This window comes from Hyperolius riggenbachi, chromosome 12, assembly GCF_040937935.1.
Source record: "Hyperolius riggenbachi isolate aHypRig1 chromosome 12, aHypRig1.pri, whole genome shotgun sequence".
NCBI classification, from domain to species: Eukaryota; Metazoa; Chordata; class Amphibia; order Anura; family Hyperoliidae; genus Hyperolius; species Hyperolius riggenbachi.
In genome coordinates, this window is record NC_090657.1 from 142,061,680 (window position 1) to 142,080,539 (window position 18,860).

The 18,860-nt window shown below is 42.8% G+C and overlaps 1 protein-coding gene and 1 long non-coding RNA gene across 21 annotated transcripts in view; one reads left to right on the plus strand and one right to left on the minus strand.

Moving 5' to 3' along the window:
• Positions 1–17,821, minus strand: part of LOC137541533 (uncharacterized) — a 62,856-nt gene extending 45,035 nt beyond the window's left edge. For 8 of the 9 annotated variants that reach the window (XR_011025196.1, XR_011025194.1, XR_011025198.1 and 5 more), the window contains exons 1-2: positions 17,749–17,814; positions 5,743–5,817 (exon numbers count right to left, since the gene is read on the minus strand). This is a non-coding gene — a long non-coding RNA (uncharacterized lncRNA). Of the gene's footprint in view, positions 1–5,742; positions 5,818–17,748 lie in introns of all 9 variants that reach the window. The other variant, XR_011025199.1, reaches the window with a different exon arrangement.
• Positions 1–18,860, plus strand: part of PTPRT (protein tyrosine phosphatase receptor type T) — an 852,204-nt gene that overhangs the window by 614,506 nt on the left and 218,838 nt on the right. For all 12 annotated transcript variants that reach the window (XM_068262870.1, XM_068262859.1, XM_068262860.1 and 9 more), the window contains exon 8: positions 17,297–17,593. In XM_068262870.1, coding sequence (XP_068118971.1) covers positions 17,297–17,593 — 297 coding nt within the window. The remainder of the gene's footprint in view (positions 1–17,296; positions 17,594–18,860) is intronic.

The window sequence follows — 18,860 nt, forward strand, 5'->3', positions numbered from 1 at the left end:
GTAGATAGCCTGGTGGGTGGGTGGGTAGGTAGGTAGGTAGCCTGGTGGGTGGGTTGGTAACTAGCCCGGTAGGTAGCCGGGTGGGTGGTTAGGTAGGTAGCCTGGTGGGTGGGTAGGTAGCCTGGTGGGTGGGTAGGTAGGTAGCCTGGTGGGTGGGTTGGTAACTAGCCCAGTAGGTAGCCGGGTGGGTGGTTAGGTAGGTAGCCTGGTGGGTGGGTAGGTAGCCTGGTGGGTGGGTGGGTTGGTAACTAGCCCGGTAGGTAGCCGGGTGGGTGGTTAGGTAGGTAGCCGGGTGGGTGGTTAGGTAGGTAGCCGGGTGGGTGGTTAGGTAGGTAGCCGGGTGGGTAGGTAGGTAGGTAGCCTGGTGGGTGGGTGGGTAGCCGGGTGGGTGGGTAGGTAGCCTGGTGGGTGGGTTGGTAACTAGCCCGGTAGGTAGCCGGGTGGGTGGTTAGGTAGGTAGCCGGGTGGGTGGTTAGGTAGGTAGCTGGGTGGGTAGGTAGGTAGGAAGCCTGGTGGGTGGGTAGGTAGGTAGGTAGCCGGGTGGGTAGGTAGCCTGGTGGGTTGGTAACTAGCCCGGTAGGTAGCCAGGTGGGTGGTTAGGTAGGTAGCCGGGTGGGTAGGTAGGTAGGTAGCCGGGTGGGTAGGTAGGTAGGTAGGAAGCCTGGTGGGTGGGTAGGTAGCCGGGTGGGTAGGTAGGAAGCCTGGTGGGTGGGTAGGTAGGTAGCTGGGTGGGTAGGTGGTTAGGTAGCCGGGTGGGTAGGTAGGTTAGGTAGCCGGGTGGTTAGGTAGCCGGGTGGGTAGGTGGTTAGGTAGCCGGGTGGGTGGTTAGGTAGTCGGGTGGGTGGTTAGGTAGGAAGCCTGGTGGGTGGGTAGGTAGCCGGGTGGGTAGGTAGGTAGGAAGCCTGGTGGGTGGGTAGGTAGCTGGGTGGGTAGGTAGGTAGCCGGGTGGGTAGGTGGTTAGGTAGCCGGGTGGGTAGGTAGGTAGCCGGGTGGGTAGGTAGCCGGGTGGGTGGTTAGGTAGGAAGCCTGGTGGGTGGGTAGGTAGCCGGGTGGGTAGGTAGGTAGGAAGCCTGGTGGGTGGTTAGGTAGTCGGGTGGGTAGGTAGGAAGCCTGGTGGGTGGGTAGGTGGTTAGGTAGCCGGGTGGGTAGCTATCCGGGTGGGGGGCCCGACTCCTATCCTCCCTCCCTCCCTTCCTCACCTAAGGGGGCCCCCTCCCGATATGCGCGGCGGGAGAGCGAGCGGCAAATGCAGGAAGTCTTCAGGGCTCTCCAGGCAGACGCTAGAGGCCCAGCCGCTTAGTCTCCAATATGTCTCCAACTGGAGACATATCGGAGACCAAGCGGCTGAGCCCTCTAGCGGATGCCTGGAGAGCCCTGAAGACTTCCTGCATTTGCCGCTCGCTCGCTCGCTCTCCCGCCGCGCATATCGGGAGGGGGGGCCCCCCGAGGTTAGGGAGGGAGGATAGGAGTCGGGGCCCCCCGGGGGGAGAAAATTATAAAAAAAAAATATATATAAAAAAAAAAAAATACTTAATGGGCCCCTGAAGAAAACGGAACTTCAGGGGCCCTCGTGCGGCTGCACGGCCGTATGTCCGCCACTGGTTTCTATAGTTATCACCATGGTGATGAGGCATGTAGTATTCCGAGAACATTTGACCTCAGGCAAACCTAAAGTTAACTCTTCTGTCTTTAAGTTAACTCTTCAATCTCTTAAAATAACTCCAGAATTTTAAAGTTAAAGACAGGCTGTTAATTAACTGTGAAACTGTGTGAAAATAACTACAGAGGAGGTAACTTAACTACAGAGGAGGTAACTTAAGGAATGAAGAGATAAGATAACTCTCTCACGGGCCCATATGCAATTCACTTTTTCACCTGAGTTTTCTCCTAGGTGATATTTTTAAGCTTGTCAATAAAATGCCTTTTAAGCCACCAGCAAGCAAGAGCATGCTCAAAATAATTTTGATAGAACTTTTTCACCTACTTTTTGGTAGTTTTTAAGTTGAAAAGGGCTGGAAAGTTATTTAAAATCAAAGATGAAAAATTATCACCTAGGAGAAAACTCAGGTGAAAAAGAGAATTGCATATGGGCCACTGTGTGGTGGCAAGTTTTCTCTTATGTTATCTCCAGCATGATCTTAGTGAATTGAGGCCAGAAATTGGCCTCAATTCACTAAGCTTATCTCCTGTCTTTAATAACTCTTCTGAGCTATTTCTACAGTTATTACTATGGGGATAACTGTAGAAAGAGCTCAGAAGAGTTAATAAAGACAGGAGATAAGCTTAGTGAATTGAGGCCAATCATTACAGGTAGTCTCTGTAAGCTGTGACTATCTTCTAACAATAGAAATGACTGTTAGGCCCCGTTTACACGTAAAGCAGACCCAAACCAAACATTTTTTTAAATCAAAATATTTAGTTGCACTACTCTGACACATACAAAGATAAATAAACACTCCTTCAAGCCTATGAGCATTTTAGTGCATGCTTTACACCCTTCTCTTTTCGTAACTAGGGTTATACAGGTGGCAGCCATTAGCAATTCCTCCTTTGCTGGACACCATCTACTCCACCAGTTTGCCGGATTCTTTCCTGGCATTATGAAAGGAAGGGAGGGGTTCCTCCAATAAATGTAAAATATTTTATATTTGTCATCATGCAACTGAAAAAAGGCTGCTATTCATTATTATAATTTAGAAAATAGATTTTATTACTGAAATGTAGTATTTTTTAATTTGGGTCCACTTTAATCAGTTGGTACGCGTTTTTTTTTTCTTCTCCATAGCAGTGCATTGTGAAAAAGATTTCAGTTAAAACGCGTTAAGTGTGAAAGGTGCCATAGGTAAATATGTGACTTACTTTGATCAGTTGACGTTTCAGTTATAACTGAGAGCAACTGATTAAGTGTAAACGGGGCCTTAGGTCCTGAAAAAAAACACTGACAGCAACCTTCAGGTAATGCGTGACTGGAGGAAGCAGTTGAAGTTTGGCAACAGTTGCTCCTGATTCCAGCTTGTTTCCAGTCACGCTGGTAGTAAGGATCTTTCAAGAACAGAATCCATTGGCAGGTCTCTTTATTCACAGTATGGCGATCATCATAAACATTACAGGGCAGTGCTTTGACCAGGCCTGTGAGCAAGCATCTGTGAGGCAAAATGGCGGTTAGGCCGGTCTTTATTTTCCTGGCACCCCTCCCAGTCTTTCTCATCACTGAACAGTAATGTGTATGATGATCACTACTTTGAATAAAGAGACCTGTCAACAGATGCTGTGCCTGGCAATTCCTTACTACCAGTGTAAACACTATCTGATTTTGCTCTGCTCGCTCCTTGACACAGGAAAACCGTTTATATTTCTCAGGCATGGCTTCTACCAGCTTTATATTTCGGTGACTATGCATGTGCCTGTCTTTATTTATCGTCTGTTTCTAGTCATTAGTTGTAGTCTTAAAGGGGAACTTCAGCCTAAACAAACATACTGTCATCAAGTTACATTAGTTATGTTAATTAGAATAGATAGGTAATATAATCTCTTACCCTTCCTGTTTTAAAAGAACAGGCAAATGTTTGTGATTCAAGGGGGCTGCCATCTTTGTCATGGGGGCAGCCATCTTTTTGATTGAAAGGGGGTGACAAGGAGCAGGAGACAGTTCCAACTATCCTGTGTCCTGATTACCCCTCCCAGCTGCACACGCTAGGCTTCAAATGTCAAATTCAAAATGTAAAAAAAAAAAAAAATTGCACCAAAACAGCTTAATGAGAACAACAAAATCAGAAATCCCATCATGCTTTGCACAGCATCAGGGGAAAAAAGCCCGGGCAGTTTTCTTCTGTGCAGCTAAAATGAGGCTTGTAAAAGAGAAACAAAGTTCTAATGCAGTGAAACTGTTAAAGAAACACATAGCCTTTTCAGTGCTGCTGAGTCGATTTTTAGTCCGGAGGTTCACTTTAAGTTAACGGATGCTGTAAGCAAAGTTGGTCATGTGACACGAAGTCTGAAACTTTTATTGCTACCAACACCATCCTCTGTCGCTGTGCCACATAAAGTAAATGCAGAGGCATAGCTGGATAGCTGGGGGGGGGGGGGGGGGGGGGGGATCCTGGGTGGTTATATGTCCCTGGGCCCAACACTTTAAGGGCGCTCAGCTAATTTTTTCCCCCCCCTTACTTTAGTGATGTCCGTCAGTGACGTCACATTTATCAGCTGCTGTGCTGCGGTCTGTCCCAGGCAGCCGCTGGGGGAACTGAACATTGTGTCTTTGTGTATAAAGTCTTTACGGAATACATAGTCATGCCTCTGAATGTCCTCAGAGGAGCTCCCAATCTAATCTCTACCATAGTCATAGTGTAATGTCCTACCATATTATTATTATTCGGTATTTATATAGCTCTGACATCTTCTGCAGCACTTTACAGAGTACATAGTCATCATGTCACTGACTGTCATCAGAGGAGCTCACACTTGAATCCCTACCATGGTCATAGATAGACATAGACCAGTCTGTTCAATCTGTTTCAAATAATCCAACGCTTATACTCTCCCCATGACCACACCCACAATCTGATTCATGGCCACGCCGGAGGGGGGTGCAGAAACAGTCTTTTGTCCTCGGGCATTGACAATTCTATCTATGCCTCTGTGTAAATGCTACATGGGTGCATTTGGGCTTGTTGTAAGGGCACTGCTGCCAGATCTGGTCTGGCATGGCATCACTCTATCTGGATCAATGATGATCCCTGCCTCCAGCACTGTGTCCATTTCTCTTTGAGGAGAGAAGAAATCTTGCGTGATTACACTGCAGCTACAGAGCTAGGGACAGGCTACAGAGCTTGGAGGCTTAGAAAAAACACCATGGCATTATTGTGTGATGGGGCGCGGGTCTTTGCCTTATATGACATGTAAAGTTAGTGTCCCTGACACTAACTGTAATCTACACTGTAGTTTCGATTTAAAGAGGAACTCCAGTGAAAATACTGTAATAAAAAAGTGCTTTATTTTTACAATAATTATGTATAAATGATTTAGTCAGTGTTTGCCCTGATTCATATTCTGACATTTATCACATTGTGACATTTTTACTGCTGGCAAGTGATGTAGCTGCTGCTTGCTGTTTTGGCAGTTGGAAACAGCTGTAAACAGCTATTTCCCACAATGCAACAGGGTTCACAGAAACTGCCAGGAGTACGTACTCAGAATTTCTTTGTGGGAGGGGTTTCACCACAATATCAGTCGTACAGCGCCCCCTGATGGTCTGTTTGTGAAAAGGAATAGATTCCTCATGTAAAAGCGGGTCTCAGCTACTGATTGGGATGAAGTTTAATTCTTGGTCGGAGATTCTCTTTAAGTAGAATCCATCTTCGAAATATAAAATTGTGTTTTAGATTGTTACTGCTGTCCGTGTCCTGCTGTCAGGTCTTGTCTTGGTGACCACCATGACGCTAGTTTGCACCTTGGTGGTCACTGAGGCAGAGAATGAGGAATCTTAATAAGAAATTGATAAAGGCTGTAAATCTGATGAAGGTTGGGCAATGTGCCACTCCTGCTCCCAGAGTCTGCTTCAGCCAGGGGCATAGCTAGAAATTTTGTGGCCCCGTAAGTTTGACTGCCCTCCCTCCCATAAAAAATAAGGCATCTTTGTGCCCCCCCCCCCCCCCCACACACACACACACATGAGCACACACATGCCCCCCCCCCCCCCCCCGGAATGCAGAGCAGCGGTAGCATTAAAGACAAGTTACTCACCTATTGCCACTGGCTTCAGTGCCTCGACATTGCCACTTTCTCCTCCGGTGATCATGTAATTGCCTCTTCCTGGCACTGGACAGAAAGAGGTTTTATTTTATTATCATTTTTTTTTTTTATTACCGACTGGTCATTTGTTGGTATGCACAAGGGAAGAGATTGCATATTGTATTTACTGAAAAATATTTTTCTTAAGAAATCTTCATGGTATGTGTGACTAGGGGTGTGCTGTGGGCATGGATAGGAATGTAGCAGGGGCGTGGTTTAAGTGTCCCTCTTTCTTATCTCAAAAAAATGGGAGGTATGATGTTGGGTTGAAGTGGCTGTGTAAAATTTAAAGCTATAGGCTTGCTAAACATTTACGATTCTAGATGTAAGCCTGGCTTCAGGGGCATAAAGAGATAATTTGCATATTCAGCAGTGTGCCTTGTGGGTAACCACAGTTCCACACTTAAATCTGAAATTTTGCAAATACTTTGTTTTAAGAAGGCAAACCACACTAAGGACTCTAATCACAAAACGTATCACACATGAGTTATTTATCACCTAATTGATAAAAATAACCTTTCAGCGCATTTGCAAGCAAAATAATCACTCAAAATAAGTTGTCCCTGATTAACTTCATTTCAATCTTACTTTTTTTACCTTAATTATATTATATTTTTGTTCTTTGGAAGTGTAAAAATATAAAATAGATAAGGTGAAAACAGAGAAAAACAGGTGAAAAAGCTTTGTCAATCATGCCCTAAGCTTTCCTAATCAAGCAAAGGTGAAAGTTCCTCCTGATATGTTTCTGTTGAGTACCATAATCATTTATCGGACTCCTGGCCAATCAGATAGAAGTGCTCAGCATCATTGGTGCTGGGTGGACCTTTTTGGGAGGACTTGCTTGTCTGTGGCTGGGGGGGGGTTGAAGTTTGCCTACAGCTTGTTTATGGACCGACAGCATTTTTATGGCTGCTGCAGATTTTTGTCATCACTGAAACGCCAGGAAAAGCACTGCAAACTGGACATAAAGGGATACAAAACTTTAAATAAATGTAAATTATGAAGGCTGGTCTGGTGATCCTCTACCTCTAATACATTTAGCCATAGGTATTGTTTAAAATGAAGTGAGTATGGCAGCCATCAAATGCCTCTGACTTCAGGTGTCTTTTAAAGCAATCTTGTCACAAACATGTCGACAAGTAATGGATGGAAACCTGCAAATATTCAAAGTAGAAAACGAGCAAGAGCTAAAATAGTGAAGGGCTGCAATAATAGGTGAGCAACCCAGATAAAAGATGTAATATAGACAGACCAAGGTTGTTGAAAAGACTACCAATGTACAGGCAGGAAGTTGACCTGTCCCCTCTCAGGTGGACCCTGAGCTTTCTAGGGTGCTGATGATGCTCTCTGGAAAACGAGATTATTAGTAAAAACCTCTAAAACTTGTCAAGCTGTGAAAAGAAACTATCTACGGTAAGTCAGTATCCTCTTTTGGTGGTGGGTGTGAGATCAGCATTTACACTAGTTTACGACCTTACATAAGTTTCAGTACACTGTAAACCCAATCCAATTAACTTTTCCTCCTAAGTTTTCTCCTAGGAAATATTTTCTCTTCTTATTACTAAAAATGCCTGTTAAGCCCATGTTATAATTTAAGTAGGCCTCAGTTATTTGGCCTGAGTTTTAGGTAAAAGGCTTGTTCGCAGAGTATACCTTTAAAGAGTTTTCAAAGATGCAGGCAGAAGCATCTCAGTGTCTGCTTGAAGCAGATGATCCAAGCAGATACTGAGAACATGTTCCTGAAGGAAGGCCACAGGCCTACACTGCCCCCGACAAATGGACTACGAGAACAATCAACATAGGCCATATTTACAAAATATCACATTCTTGTATACAAGTGAAAGGCAGCATGGAATATTAATCGAGTAGGTGGGTATTATGACACCACTAGGGGTCTAAGCCAATAGTCGGTTCTGGGGGATGGCTAAGTTGAGGTCACATTTAACTCTTTCCTAGTCAGTATTAAAGGGCCGGATGGGCCAACGGAGCGCATTCTTACTTACTTTCACGCTTTCCATCTACTGACTTCTACTGACTGGAACCATAATTATTTCCTTTCTTTATGTAAGCTGATAAAATGTATGCTGTATATACCTAGTTAGATGTAACTTAGAATAGAAAGAAGATGACCTGATTACCGTCACTAGGAAGGTAATCAAGAGGCTGCAACGCAACGGAATGACTAAAGAAGAATCCGCTTTGCTAAGATATCACGAAATGTATCTGTATATCCGTTTCCTGAATAAACTACTTGTATATTGAAGAAGCCTGAGAACGGTCTATCTCCAATAATGCTTGCTGTGTTGAGAGTCAAGTTATCTCACAGTCTGTGAGGTGCAACTTTAAGAAGTTGCTGGTGTCAAAGCAAAAATTGATTTATAACAGCCCCCAGCACACAAGAAAATAATTTTGACAGTACTTTTCACCTCCTTTTTGATAGCCTCCCAACGCATTATACATTTTGTGGGAAATGCAGTGTGTAAGTTTATTTATATAAACTACGTGTAGATTTCATTTACTGGTTTTTATCTGATATTTATAGGCAGGAAAGGGTGCAGCACTGAACAAGTTAAGGGAGGAGTTACAAGCTCCTTGATGGAGTGAGTGATCCGTAACTCATAGCTTGGTGATAAGGACAAATAGCGTGCCCCAGAGCGGAAAGTGATATCCTGAGTGGCAGGTCCCAGCAGAGATGCTGGACATCAGTCTGTGTGAGTGGCATGAGATGTCTGACACTTCTCACAAGGCGGAGTGGCCTGCTACCCGCCATTGACTCCCTGCTGTATGATAACCACATCGCCTGTCATTCAGTTTTACCATGGACACAGGGGAGGGTGACACACAGTCCGGGGAACAGAGATGATGTTGTGTAAGATAGACAAAGCTGCAAGAGAAGGGAACTACAGGACAACAGAATTGATGGGAGGCTATAAATAGACACTGACAAGACTGGTGATCAGGTATGAAAAAGTAATAGCAGAAGACGAAAGATTGTCAAGAAACGGGGCAGCAAATTATGCAAAAGAGAACTGCAACAAAGCTAATAAGCATTTGCAACAGGAGATTTATTTTTTTGGGAGTATTTTAAAGGGCCGTTTCCAGTCACATGACCAATCTACTCAGGAGAAATGTTAACAGAATGTGGGCCAATACTGGCTGCTGATATGTTAGTACATTGGCTGTTGTGTCATTGCACTTTTGTTTGGTACCCAGAGTAAGAACCGCCTTTTAGGAAATCTGTTTGCAGAACTGCAAACAGTGCAGAGATATTGAAGCAATCTGTTTTATTGAGGTGCATATATTTACAGTAACATTAAAACTACTTAGTGACACATGCCTCACAAATTCATAGGAGTCAAAGAAAAAAAATTAAAAAAATTTTATTGGCAGTTAACAGAGGCACCAGGTGTTACCCGGACCGAATTCTGTTGTATGCTCCTTTACCCTATTGCCTGAGGAAGCAGGTTTATTCCTGCGAAATGCATCACAGTTCCCTTTTTGGAGTATGCCAATAAAATCTGTATCAATTGAATAGACCGTTTCTGGTGTCTGCTTGCGGGAGGTAAGGCCACCACTACCTCCCAAGCCTTTTTAACATTTTATCGTATTATTTTATCCTGTTGGTGCCTCTGACTTCTACACACAACCTAATGCATGTTTTTCCAAATCATTAGCATTTATGTTTAGGTTTTAGCATGATTGAATCTTAACCACTTTGAATCCCTTGCTACGCTTATCTACTCCCCACAAAACTTCATCTGAAGCTCAGGGTAGTAGATAGGCATACTTGTGGTAAACAGTGTGCTGTATGCCCAATAAGCTATCTGATTATGTATATAGGGTATCATTTTAACCGTGACAAGTGAGAGAATAGATTTTGTGTTTGACAACTGAGGGCTAAGTCATGTGATTTTCTTTTACCGGAAAACTGAATGAAAAGCAATAAAACGGTTATTTTCATGTACTCTATACCCCTAAATAAATACTTGTAAAAAAAAAAAAAAAAAAAGTGACAGCATTGAAAAGAGAATACATAGTTACCCTAGGGACTTAGCTTTTAAAATATGTATGCCATGAGAGTGTATTACTGTTAATCATGAAGATAAGGGCTTTTAATTACTGATAGAGTACAATGAGAAAACAAAAAACACAAATCAGAAACTAATATATTATCGCCATACATTGTACTAGGAACATTATTTAAATGTTGAGATAACCAGGACAAATTAGCAAATACAATGTGTAGGTTTTACCTATGGTAACATTGTCTATTTGAAAACTATAGTGGATGGAAATGGAGAAATAGTGTATTTTTTCTTTTTTTTTTTTCTCATTTTTCCCTTTAAAATGCACAGATAATAACATAATTACTAAAAGCAAATATCACCCTCACAAAGCATAATTTGTGGCAAAAAAAACAAGATATAGATTATTTACATCTGATGAGTAGCAATAAAGTTATTGGTGAATGAATGGGAGGAGTGCTGAAATGTGAAAATTGCTCTGGTTTTTAAGCAAAAAACCCTGTGGTGCTGAAGTGGTTAAACAATAGACTGGGGAAAAAAAAAGAAAACGACAGGAAACCGGAAACATGCAGGGACCCTCAAAAGATATTATTACTAAAAAAGATCAAACCTGAAAGGGAACCAGTACAAAATCACAAAAAAAAATAATAAAAAAAAAATATATATATATATATATATACTGTATATATATTATATACGGTACACACTGTAAGGGCAGCTGTGGGCCTGAGATCAAAATATCATAAGGAAAGGGCTGCTCTGCAACTGGCTGCCCTGGGAAATCCCCCTTTATTACAGCTGTAGGTATTACAGCAGCAACAGTTGTAATCAAGGCGTATTCCCTGGGCATCCATGATGCTGCATTCCTTTTCCTTGTGACATTTTGCAAGAAAAGAAGCACCAAATGGAACAGAGAGCAGAGTTCTGTAGGAGAAAATGCTAAGGGCCCGTTCACACTGCACGCGTTTCCAGCCGCGTTTTGGAAACGCGTGCAGGTGGCCAAAACGCACGACATCAGACATTGCATAGAGTGCAATGTCTGATGTTCACACTGCATGCGTTCCGGACCTGTGCGGTCCGGGAACACATGCTGCACGCAGATTTTGCAAAAACGCGTGGCTGTCCCATTCAGTTTTCAGTGATGGGATCAGCCCGCAACGCACACAAACGCGGATGGCCATGCGTTCGTACGCGTTGCGGTCCGCACGCGTTCCGCACACATGGCCATCCGCATTTCTGATCTGAACGGGTCCTAAGGGCTGCTCAGTCCCAGTCACTCTATCAGGGCAACATTTGTCTGTTTCCATTTCCAGTGAGGCTTGGGAAGCTAGTTTAAATTTAAATTACTGATGTGTTCTGGGTTCTCCCTAGGCTCTTTTTATGGAGTGCTTTGCTAATTCTATTCATCGCCAGGGAAAACTATTATTGGGTGTTCTCTTCACTACAAGAAATGAGATGCCACAGCGCCATAACATAGCTCTAAAGTTACTTATGCATAGTATAAAAACAAAACGAAGATTCCATTTTGCATTAGACCTTTGCATTATAAAGCTTAAGGTATTAGCTTATCTGTTTGAAATCAACATTATGGCTTCAATTCACAAACAATTACAGAAAACATCTGATTTTACCGAACATTTTGTGAAATGCAAATTCACTAAGGCTGTTACTGCATGGCAGGCAGACATTTCCTACCAGTGAGGTAAATTACCGACTTGCGCTGTAAATACCTCAACAAATGTCATTGAATATTCATTCACATGGTTTTTGTTTTGTAATGTTGAAAAGACATTTGGACAACCATTGATATGTCTGTAAACTTCTTTTGCCATTAATATGTTATTGGCATATTAATCAATTTCAATAACAATTGAGTTACAAGAATATTCATTCACAAAGATTTGAGCACGTGTTAAAGCCAAGAGAGATGCTTGGTAGTTATATCCAGCACTGATCTGTCGAAAACTAACAAATAGCATGCAATAGTATTAACAGACAGCAGAGAGCCAATGAGAAGAGGCCCTCCCCATTTGATCCGATGCACTGGTGGGCGGGATATGACAGTGGCAGAACAGGAAGAGGAGACATTCAAAGAGGCTTTCTGCATCACTTTAGATGTGCAGATCTATATAGTGATACATAGAACAGTGGCCTCTAGTGGCATGTAAGCACATCTAAAGTGATGCAGGAAGCCTTTTCCTCTACAAGCTGACACAGGTACGGCTCATGCAGACCGGTCCGCAATGCCTGCTGTAGAAACTTACTCCACTGGTGAGACCTCTACACACCGAACAGGCCTTGGTGAACTGAAGCAACATTTTTTTGGTAAATTACCGAACTTCTACTGCATGTTTGATAATCTTTGTGAATTTGAGGGAAAAAAAACCCAACCTGATTTTTTTTTTTTTTTAATACAATCAACCCTTTGTGAACATGGGTTTCAGTGTTTAACAAAAATGTAAGAAGCTCAATGTCTCACTGTACTGTGAAATAAAGTCACAGAGCAAATAGACAAGTTAAAGGAACACTATCCCAGACAATTTCAAAATTAAAATGCATACATATAAAATTAGCATTTCTACCAGTAAAATGCACTATAAATATTTTTTTTTCAAGTTGCTGTCACATACAGTAGGCAGTAAAAAGCTGACAGATCTGGCAGGTTTTGGACTAGTCCATAACTCCATGGGAGATTCATAGTATTTCCTTTAGTTTTTACAAAAGCACTCCCTGGAAAGGATATACAGCCAGCCTCCCTAATCGTTTGCACAGCATTTTGGCAGTTGGACTGAGCAACTGCAGTTCAGTAAGTACTTAAATAAATAAAGAAATACATGACTAGTCCAAAACCTGTCAGATTTTAACTGCCAATTGAAAGTGATAGTGACGTAGGAAAAAAGTAACTTAGAGTGCATTTTAATCTGAGAGAAATCTACATTGCATATGTATGTATTGTACATTTTTCAATTATTCACAATGGTTGTCCATTTAAAAAATAAATAAATCTTAGAATCCATATATAAGCCAAAATGTATTCAAAACTTTTGACTCATCAAAGTAACCACCCCTGGTGGATATACCTATAACTGCTGAACACACTCGTAGCATTCTGTCTACAATGGAAATCAATGTTCTTCACAAAGTTGTTCCCAAAATCTGTTACAAAAGTTCCCATAAATGTGTGGCACTTGTAGGTTTCTTTGCTTTCACTCAAACCAGCTCAGTGGGGTGTGAAGTCTGAAGTGTTGACTTCTTCATGTTTACAAGCTTACAATCTAGTTATTTTTTCCTACAGTAGTTCTTGCATAGCTTGGACTTTTGTTTACTGCTTTGATTCATTATCTTGCTGCAGGATGAACCCATCACCAAATAAATGCCTTCCGGGGGGTACTGCATGGTGGTGCAGACTGTTGAGGTAGCTGTTTTGGGCCAGGGCGTCTTTCACTCTGTCCAAGTCACTGACCCTGGATCCAGCAAAACAGTCCCAGACCATCACACTGCCTCAGTCATGTTCTCACAGATGATATCACAGACCCATCCTTTTACCTACTCAAAACTTAAAATTACTTGTTGTTTAACTGTTTGCCCCCCATCTATCCCCTCTAGGTAGTTCAAAAGTAGTGCAGCATCCACACACTGATATTTACATGTATGATTTGGGTGCCGCAGCCATAGTGCAGCATTTTGGCACAGTGGGCGTGGTTTTAGTGCTGGGGTGAACACTATGGTACATATTTGTTAGGGATAGTTGTAAGGGTTAGGCATCATATTAGGAGAGTTTCTGTTGTGGGATAGAATAAGAGGATGTAGTAGGTTTAAAGGCTAGGGTAAGAAGGTCAGGATTAGGTGTTAGGAAGGGGATCCTTTGAAAAGGGCGCCTGAGCTGCCTGTATGAAAAGGGCGCCTCCATAGACATCAATGTTATTTCTGGAAATATGTGCTACAAGGTGGTGAAAAGGGCGCCCGTGTTTTGATATAGGCTACAAGCGGGCGCCCCTTTGTAGCCCATATTTTCTCGGCTGCAAGGTTTTCGGGCTACAGTAGGGCGCCCCTTTGTAGCCCATAATTTTTTCGGCTACAAGCTTTTCGGCTACAGTAGGGCACCCCTTTGTAGCCCATATTTTTTTCGACTACAAGGTTTTCGGGCTACAGTAGGGCACCCCTTTGTAGCCCATAATTTTTTCGGCTACAAGGTTTTCGGCTACAGTAGGGCGACCCTTTGTAGTCCATATTTTTTCGGCTACAAGGTTTTCGGCTACAGTAGGGCACCCCTTTGTAGCCCATATTTTTTTCGACTACAAGGTTTTCGGCTACAGTACGGCACCCCTTTGTAGCCCATATTTTTTATTCGGCTACAAGGTTTTTGATTCTGCTACAAAAGGGTGCCCCTTTGTAGCCTATATTTTTTATTCAGCTACAAGATTTTTGACTACAAGGCTTTTGATTCTGCTACAAAAGGGCACCCTTTTATAGCTGAGATTTTTGATTAGGTGGTGCAGGGGGGTTAGGATTAGGCATCACAAGCGGGGGGGGGGGGTGGCTAAGGGTTAGTCACCACCAGGGGGGTCTTAGGGTTAGGCACCACCTGGGGAGTCTTAGAGTTAGGCACCACCAGGGGAGTCTTAGAGTTAGGCACCACCTGGGATGGGTCTTATGGTTAGGCACCACCAGGGGATTCTTAGGGTTAGGCACCACCTGGGGAGTCTTAGGGTTAGGCACCACCTGGGGGGTTACAGGAGGGTTCTTTGTGAGAGTAGGGGGAAGTTAGGTCATGGTAATCACCAGGGGCTGTCTTAGGGTTAGGCACTACCAGGGAGGGGTTAGGGTTAGGCACCATCAAGGAGGGGTTAGTGTGAGAGTAGGGAGAAGTTAGGTCATAGTAATCACTTTTCTCAGCTATATCTAGAGCCCTTTTATAGCCTAACAAATTTTGCCTATAGCAGCATCCTTTTTATAAACTAAAACTATATGGCATATATGGACTACAACAGGCATCCTTTGTAGCCGAATTTGACATACATGGGCTATACCAGGTGCCCTTTATAGCCAAATTTGGCATATATGGGGCTACACCAGGTGCCCTTTGTAGCCTAATTTGGCATATATGGGCTACATCAGGCGCCCTTTGTAGCCTAATTTGGCATATATGGGCTACACCAGGTGCCCTTTGTAGCCGAATTTGACATATATGGGCTACACCGGACGCCCTTTGTAGCCGAATTTGGAATATATGGGCTAACACCAGGCACCCTTTATAGCTGAAGTTGGTATATGGGCTACACCAGGCGCCCTTTGTAGCCGAAGTTGATATATGGGCTACACTAGGCGCCCTTTTTGTAGCCGAATTTGGCATATATGGGCTACACCAGGCGCCCTTTTTTCCAGGCCTCCTTTTCAAATAGACACTTCCTTTAGGGGTGGGGGTAGAGCTATGTACACGTTTTCAAAATGTGTTGCCTGAAAAAAATGCCCTCTGAGGATTCTGGGAACGAGCTTTCTACAGACACACTGCTGAAGCTTTTTTGTTAACGCTTAGCTGTAGGCATGTTCTGAAATATAATTCACTAATCTCACACCACACTACATGTTAATCAGTGGCATAGCTAAGGAGCTATGAGCCCCGATGTAAGTTGTACAATGGGGCCGCCCAAGCACTCCATACATAACAATTGATACTGGGCACCAAAACCTGCCAAGGACAGCTACAGTGTCAGAGGAGCAAGGAGGGGATGGAGAACAGCTTGCTAATGATTACCACTATTCAAAGTATCTATAGAAGTGATTATTATGAACACAAGGGCCCCGATGCGGTCACAACCTCTGCAACCCCTATTTCTACGCCCTTGATGTTAATGTCTATGAACCTTCAGAGTCACTGGAGAGATAATTGACTTTTGCCATGCTTTATAAAATTCCTGGAGTTCTCTCTTAATCGCAGATGTATAGTAGTTGTTAGATAACTGACTTTACTGCTGTAGGTCATTCACTGGCAGTCCCCATTCAGATCTGTGAGAAAGCAGCATAATGAAATATCACAAGCAATGATGCTGTGCGCTCGCAAAATCTTGACTAGGTGCACTATCACCATCCTTAATTCAAACTAGCCACACCCTTGACACTCATGTGATAAATGGGGGTGTGTTGTAACCTGTATGTGGTCATTTGGTGGCAGGGTACCAGAGGAAGGGGGTTTGGAGCCATTTTCTAAACATGCTTAGCGGTTTTTGGAGTGTTTTTGTGTAGCATTCTTTATATTTTGTTACAGTAAAGCTGTAACTGAACAGCTTCTGCAACAAAAACGCTTGGAAAATTGCTTTGATCTTGCACTTTTCAGAGCAATTTTTTCACTTTGCTATACAAACCAGAGTTTGCTTTTGGGGAAAAAACGTACAATCAGGTGTGCACCATCCCATTGCAATACAATTAGCCAAGAGGTTTTCAACCCGCAAGCGTTTTGAAAAACACTCAGAACCGCTCTTGGTGTACACCAGCCCATAGACATGGTTATGTACAGTGCTAAGCTACTAATAACTAGGCTGTCTTCCTTCTTATCCTTATTCTGCCTGACACTGTTAACATTTAGGTATGCAAGTGACAGGTTTTTTTTTAAAGTCGGGACTTAGTTGGACCATAGCGTAACCCTCATTGATAAGAAATGAGGAGTATAGATAAAAAAAGATCTATAGTTCAGATATTTTAGCTTCTGGGATACTGAAAGACTGTGTGAGCACATGAGACAATACAACATAAAATAATATTTTCTTAACTGATATACTCAGAAATTAGAACTGCAGGATTTAAAAGGAGAAGAAGGATAGATACAATTGTTAATTTCATCAGTTTATTTTAACCTCTGGTTTCCTTGAAGGTGTTTCTAAATTTAGAAAGCATCAAAATTGTGTATAGGGATTTAATTTGAGATTTACACTTAGAGGAACTCCAGTGAAAATAATGTATTAAAAAAAGTGCTTCATTTTTACAATAATTATGTATAAATTATTTAGTCAGTGTTTGCTCATTGTAAAATCTTTCCTCTCCCAGATTTACATTCAGACATTTATCACATGGTGACATTTTTACTGTGGGCAGGTTATGTAGCTGCTCCTAGCTGTTACAGACAGCTGTAAACAGTCATTTCCTGTCTGTGAACATTGTTACATTGTGGCAGTTTGCCCAGAGTACCGCGGTACCAGAGTTTCTTGTGGGAGGGGTTTCATCACAAAATCAGTCATACAGCGCCCCCTGATGGTCTGTTTGTGAAATGCAATAGATTTGTCATGTAAAAGGGGGTATCAGCTACTGATTGGGATAAAGTTCAATTCTTGGTCGGAGTTTCTCTTTAAGGCTAAGCCTGGAGTTTCATTATGAAATTTTATGTGCATCTAAATATAAACAGTGGACTGATATAACACATGAACTAAACACACCTACTACAGTGAATGTGTCAAAAAAGTGAATGCCTTGTTATGTTCTCTCCGCAGACCCAGTGCATGGCCCCCAGAATGTGGAACTGGTGGATATCCGCGCTCGGCAGCTTACCCTGCAGTGGGAGCCGTTTGGATACACCGTCACTCGTTGTCACAGCTATAACCTGACGCTGCACTACAGCTACCACCTGGGAGAGGAGAGAGTGGAGGCTGAAGAGCTGATTCTGACCTCCAGTCACTACACCTTGCGTGGTCTGAGGCCACATACTGCTGTGTACCTCCGACTGGCTCTCTGCAATCCGGAGGGGAGGATGGAGAGTGGAGAGATAGTGGTGCACACGGAGGAGGATGGTATGCTAACATCTTTGTATTTTAATCATGACTCAAGATACGTTATAAGGAGGACATTGAAAAAGGAACTCTCTTTTCTTGAAAATCCCTCATTCCCATTCCTTACCCTCCTCTAATCACCTTAAAACCCTTTAACCAGTAAAGCTTGCAGATACCTTATAATAGTTTAGCGTTGCATAGTGGCATCATTACTCCTGCCCCTCTGCACTATCCTAGCAACTGATATTGGGAGGAGATGATGCCACTTCCTGCACTAACCTCCTACTGGAAGTAGAACTACACTTCCCATGATCCCTAGCCACAATTGCTATCTACTACTACACCAACTGATAATGCAAAATCCCAATTGCTGATGTCAGTTTGTTTTTCGGCTGGCCAATGGTAACCGTAGAAGGAGCAGAGTCCCTGTAACTAATGCCTGCTGTCATCCCAACAGGAAGTGTGGCCATTTAGAGTGTGTTAGTAACGTCTCTAGGTAAATACAAAGGCTGCTGTTCTTTTATATATTTGTAAAGTTAACTAAATGTTGTGTTTTGTTTTACATTTTGCCTAGAGTGCCTTTTTAAGTGGAGACACAAAATATCATTAGGTGGCTCATTTAAAGACATAAATGTTTAAGTGAATGCCCGCTTACATTTTAGCCCGTAACAGGCATAGAATTTCCAGGAAAACTATGAAGATAAGGATGGCGCTATGTATAGTCGTAACAAAAAATATGTTAATTTACACAATGGCTTTTAAACAATTGCTGGCGATGCATTTCATGTTCCCAGAATTTACTTCCTCAAGCCACTTATAGACAATACTGAGCCAAACTTTGAGCTCTCTGAGAAAGTAGGTTCCAGCCGATGAAACGCGTCCCCAACAATTGTTTAAAAGTCATTGTGTACATAAACGTATTTTTTGTTACGACTACACAGTGTCCTCCTTGTGGTAAGCCACCTCTTCCTTTACTATTTTATAGTTTTTAAATCATTTTATACTTTTTTGGGGCGCCTCTACCTGTCAGTCAGTGGTTTTGCGCTACTGCGCATGTCCTGCACTGACACAGCCGTTGGGACAGGACGCATGGGCGGTCGGGTGTGTGCATGCGCACGATGGGCGGGTGCGCGCGCCGACAGACCTAGAGCCCTTTTTTAAAGGGCTTAGGTCACTAGTATATAATAAAAAGCAGCTTGAATAAAATGCAATGGCAGCTTTCAGAGCAGATAAACTGCACTTTGGGAACTTGTAATTTGTAATGACAATATTACTTCTGCACAAAAGC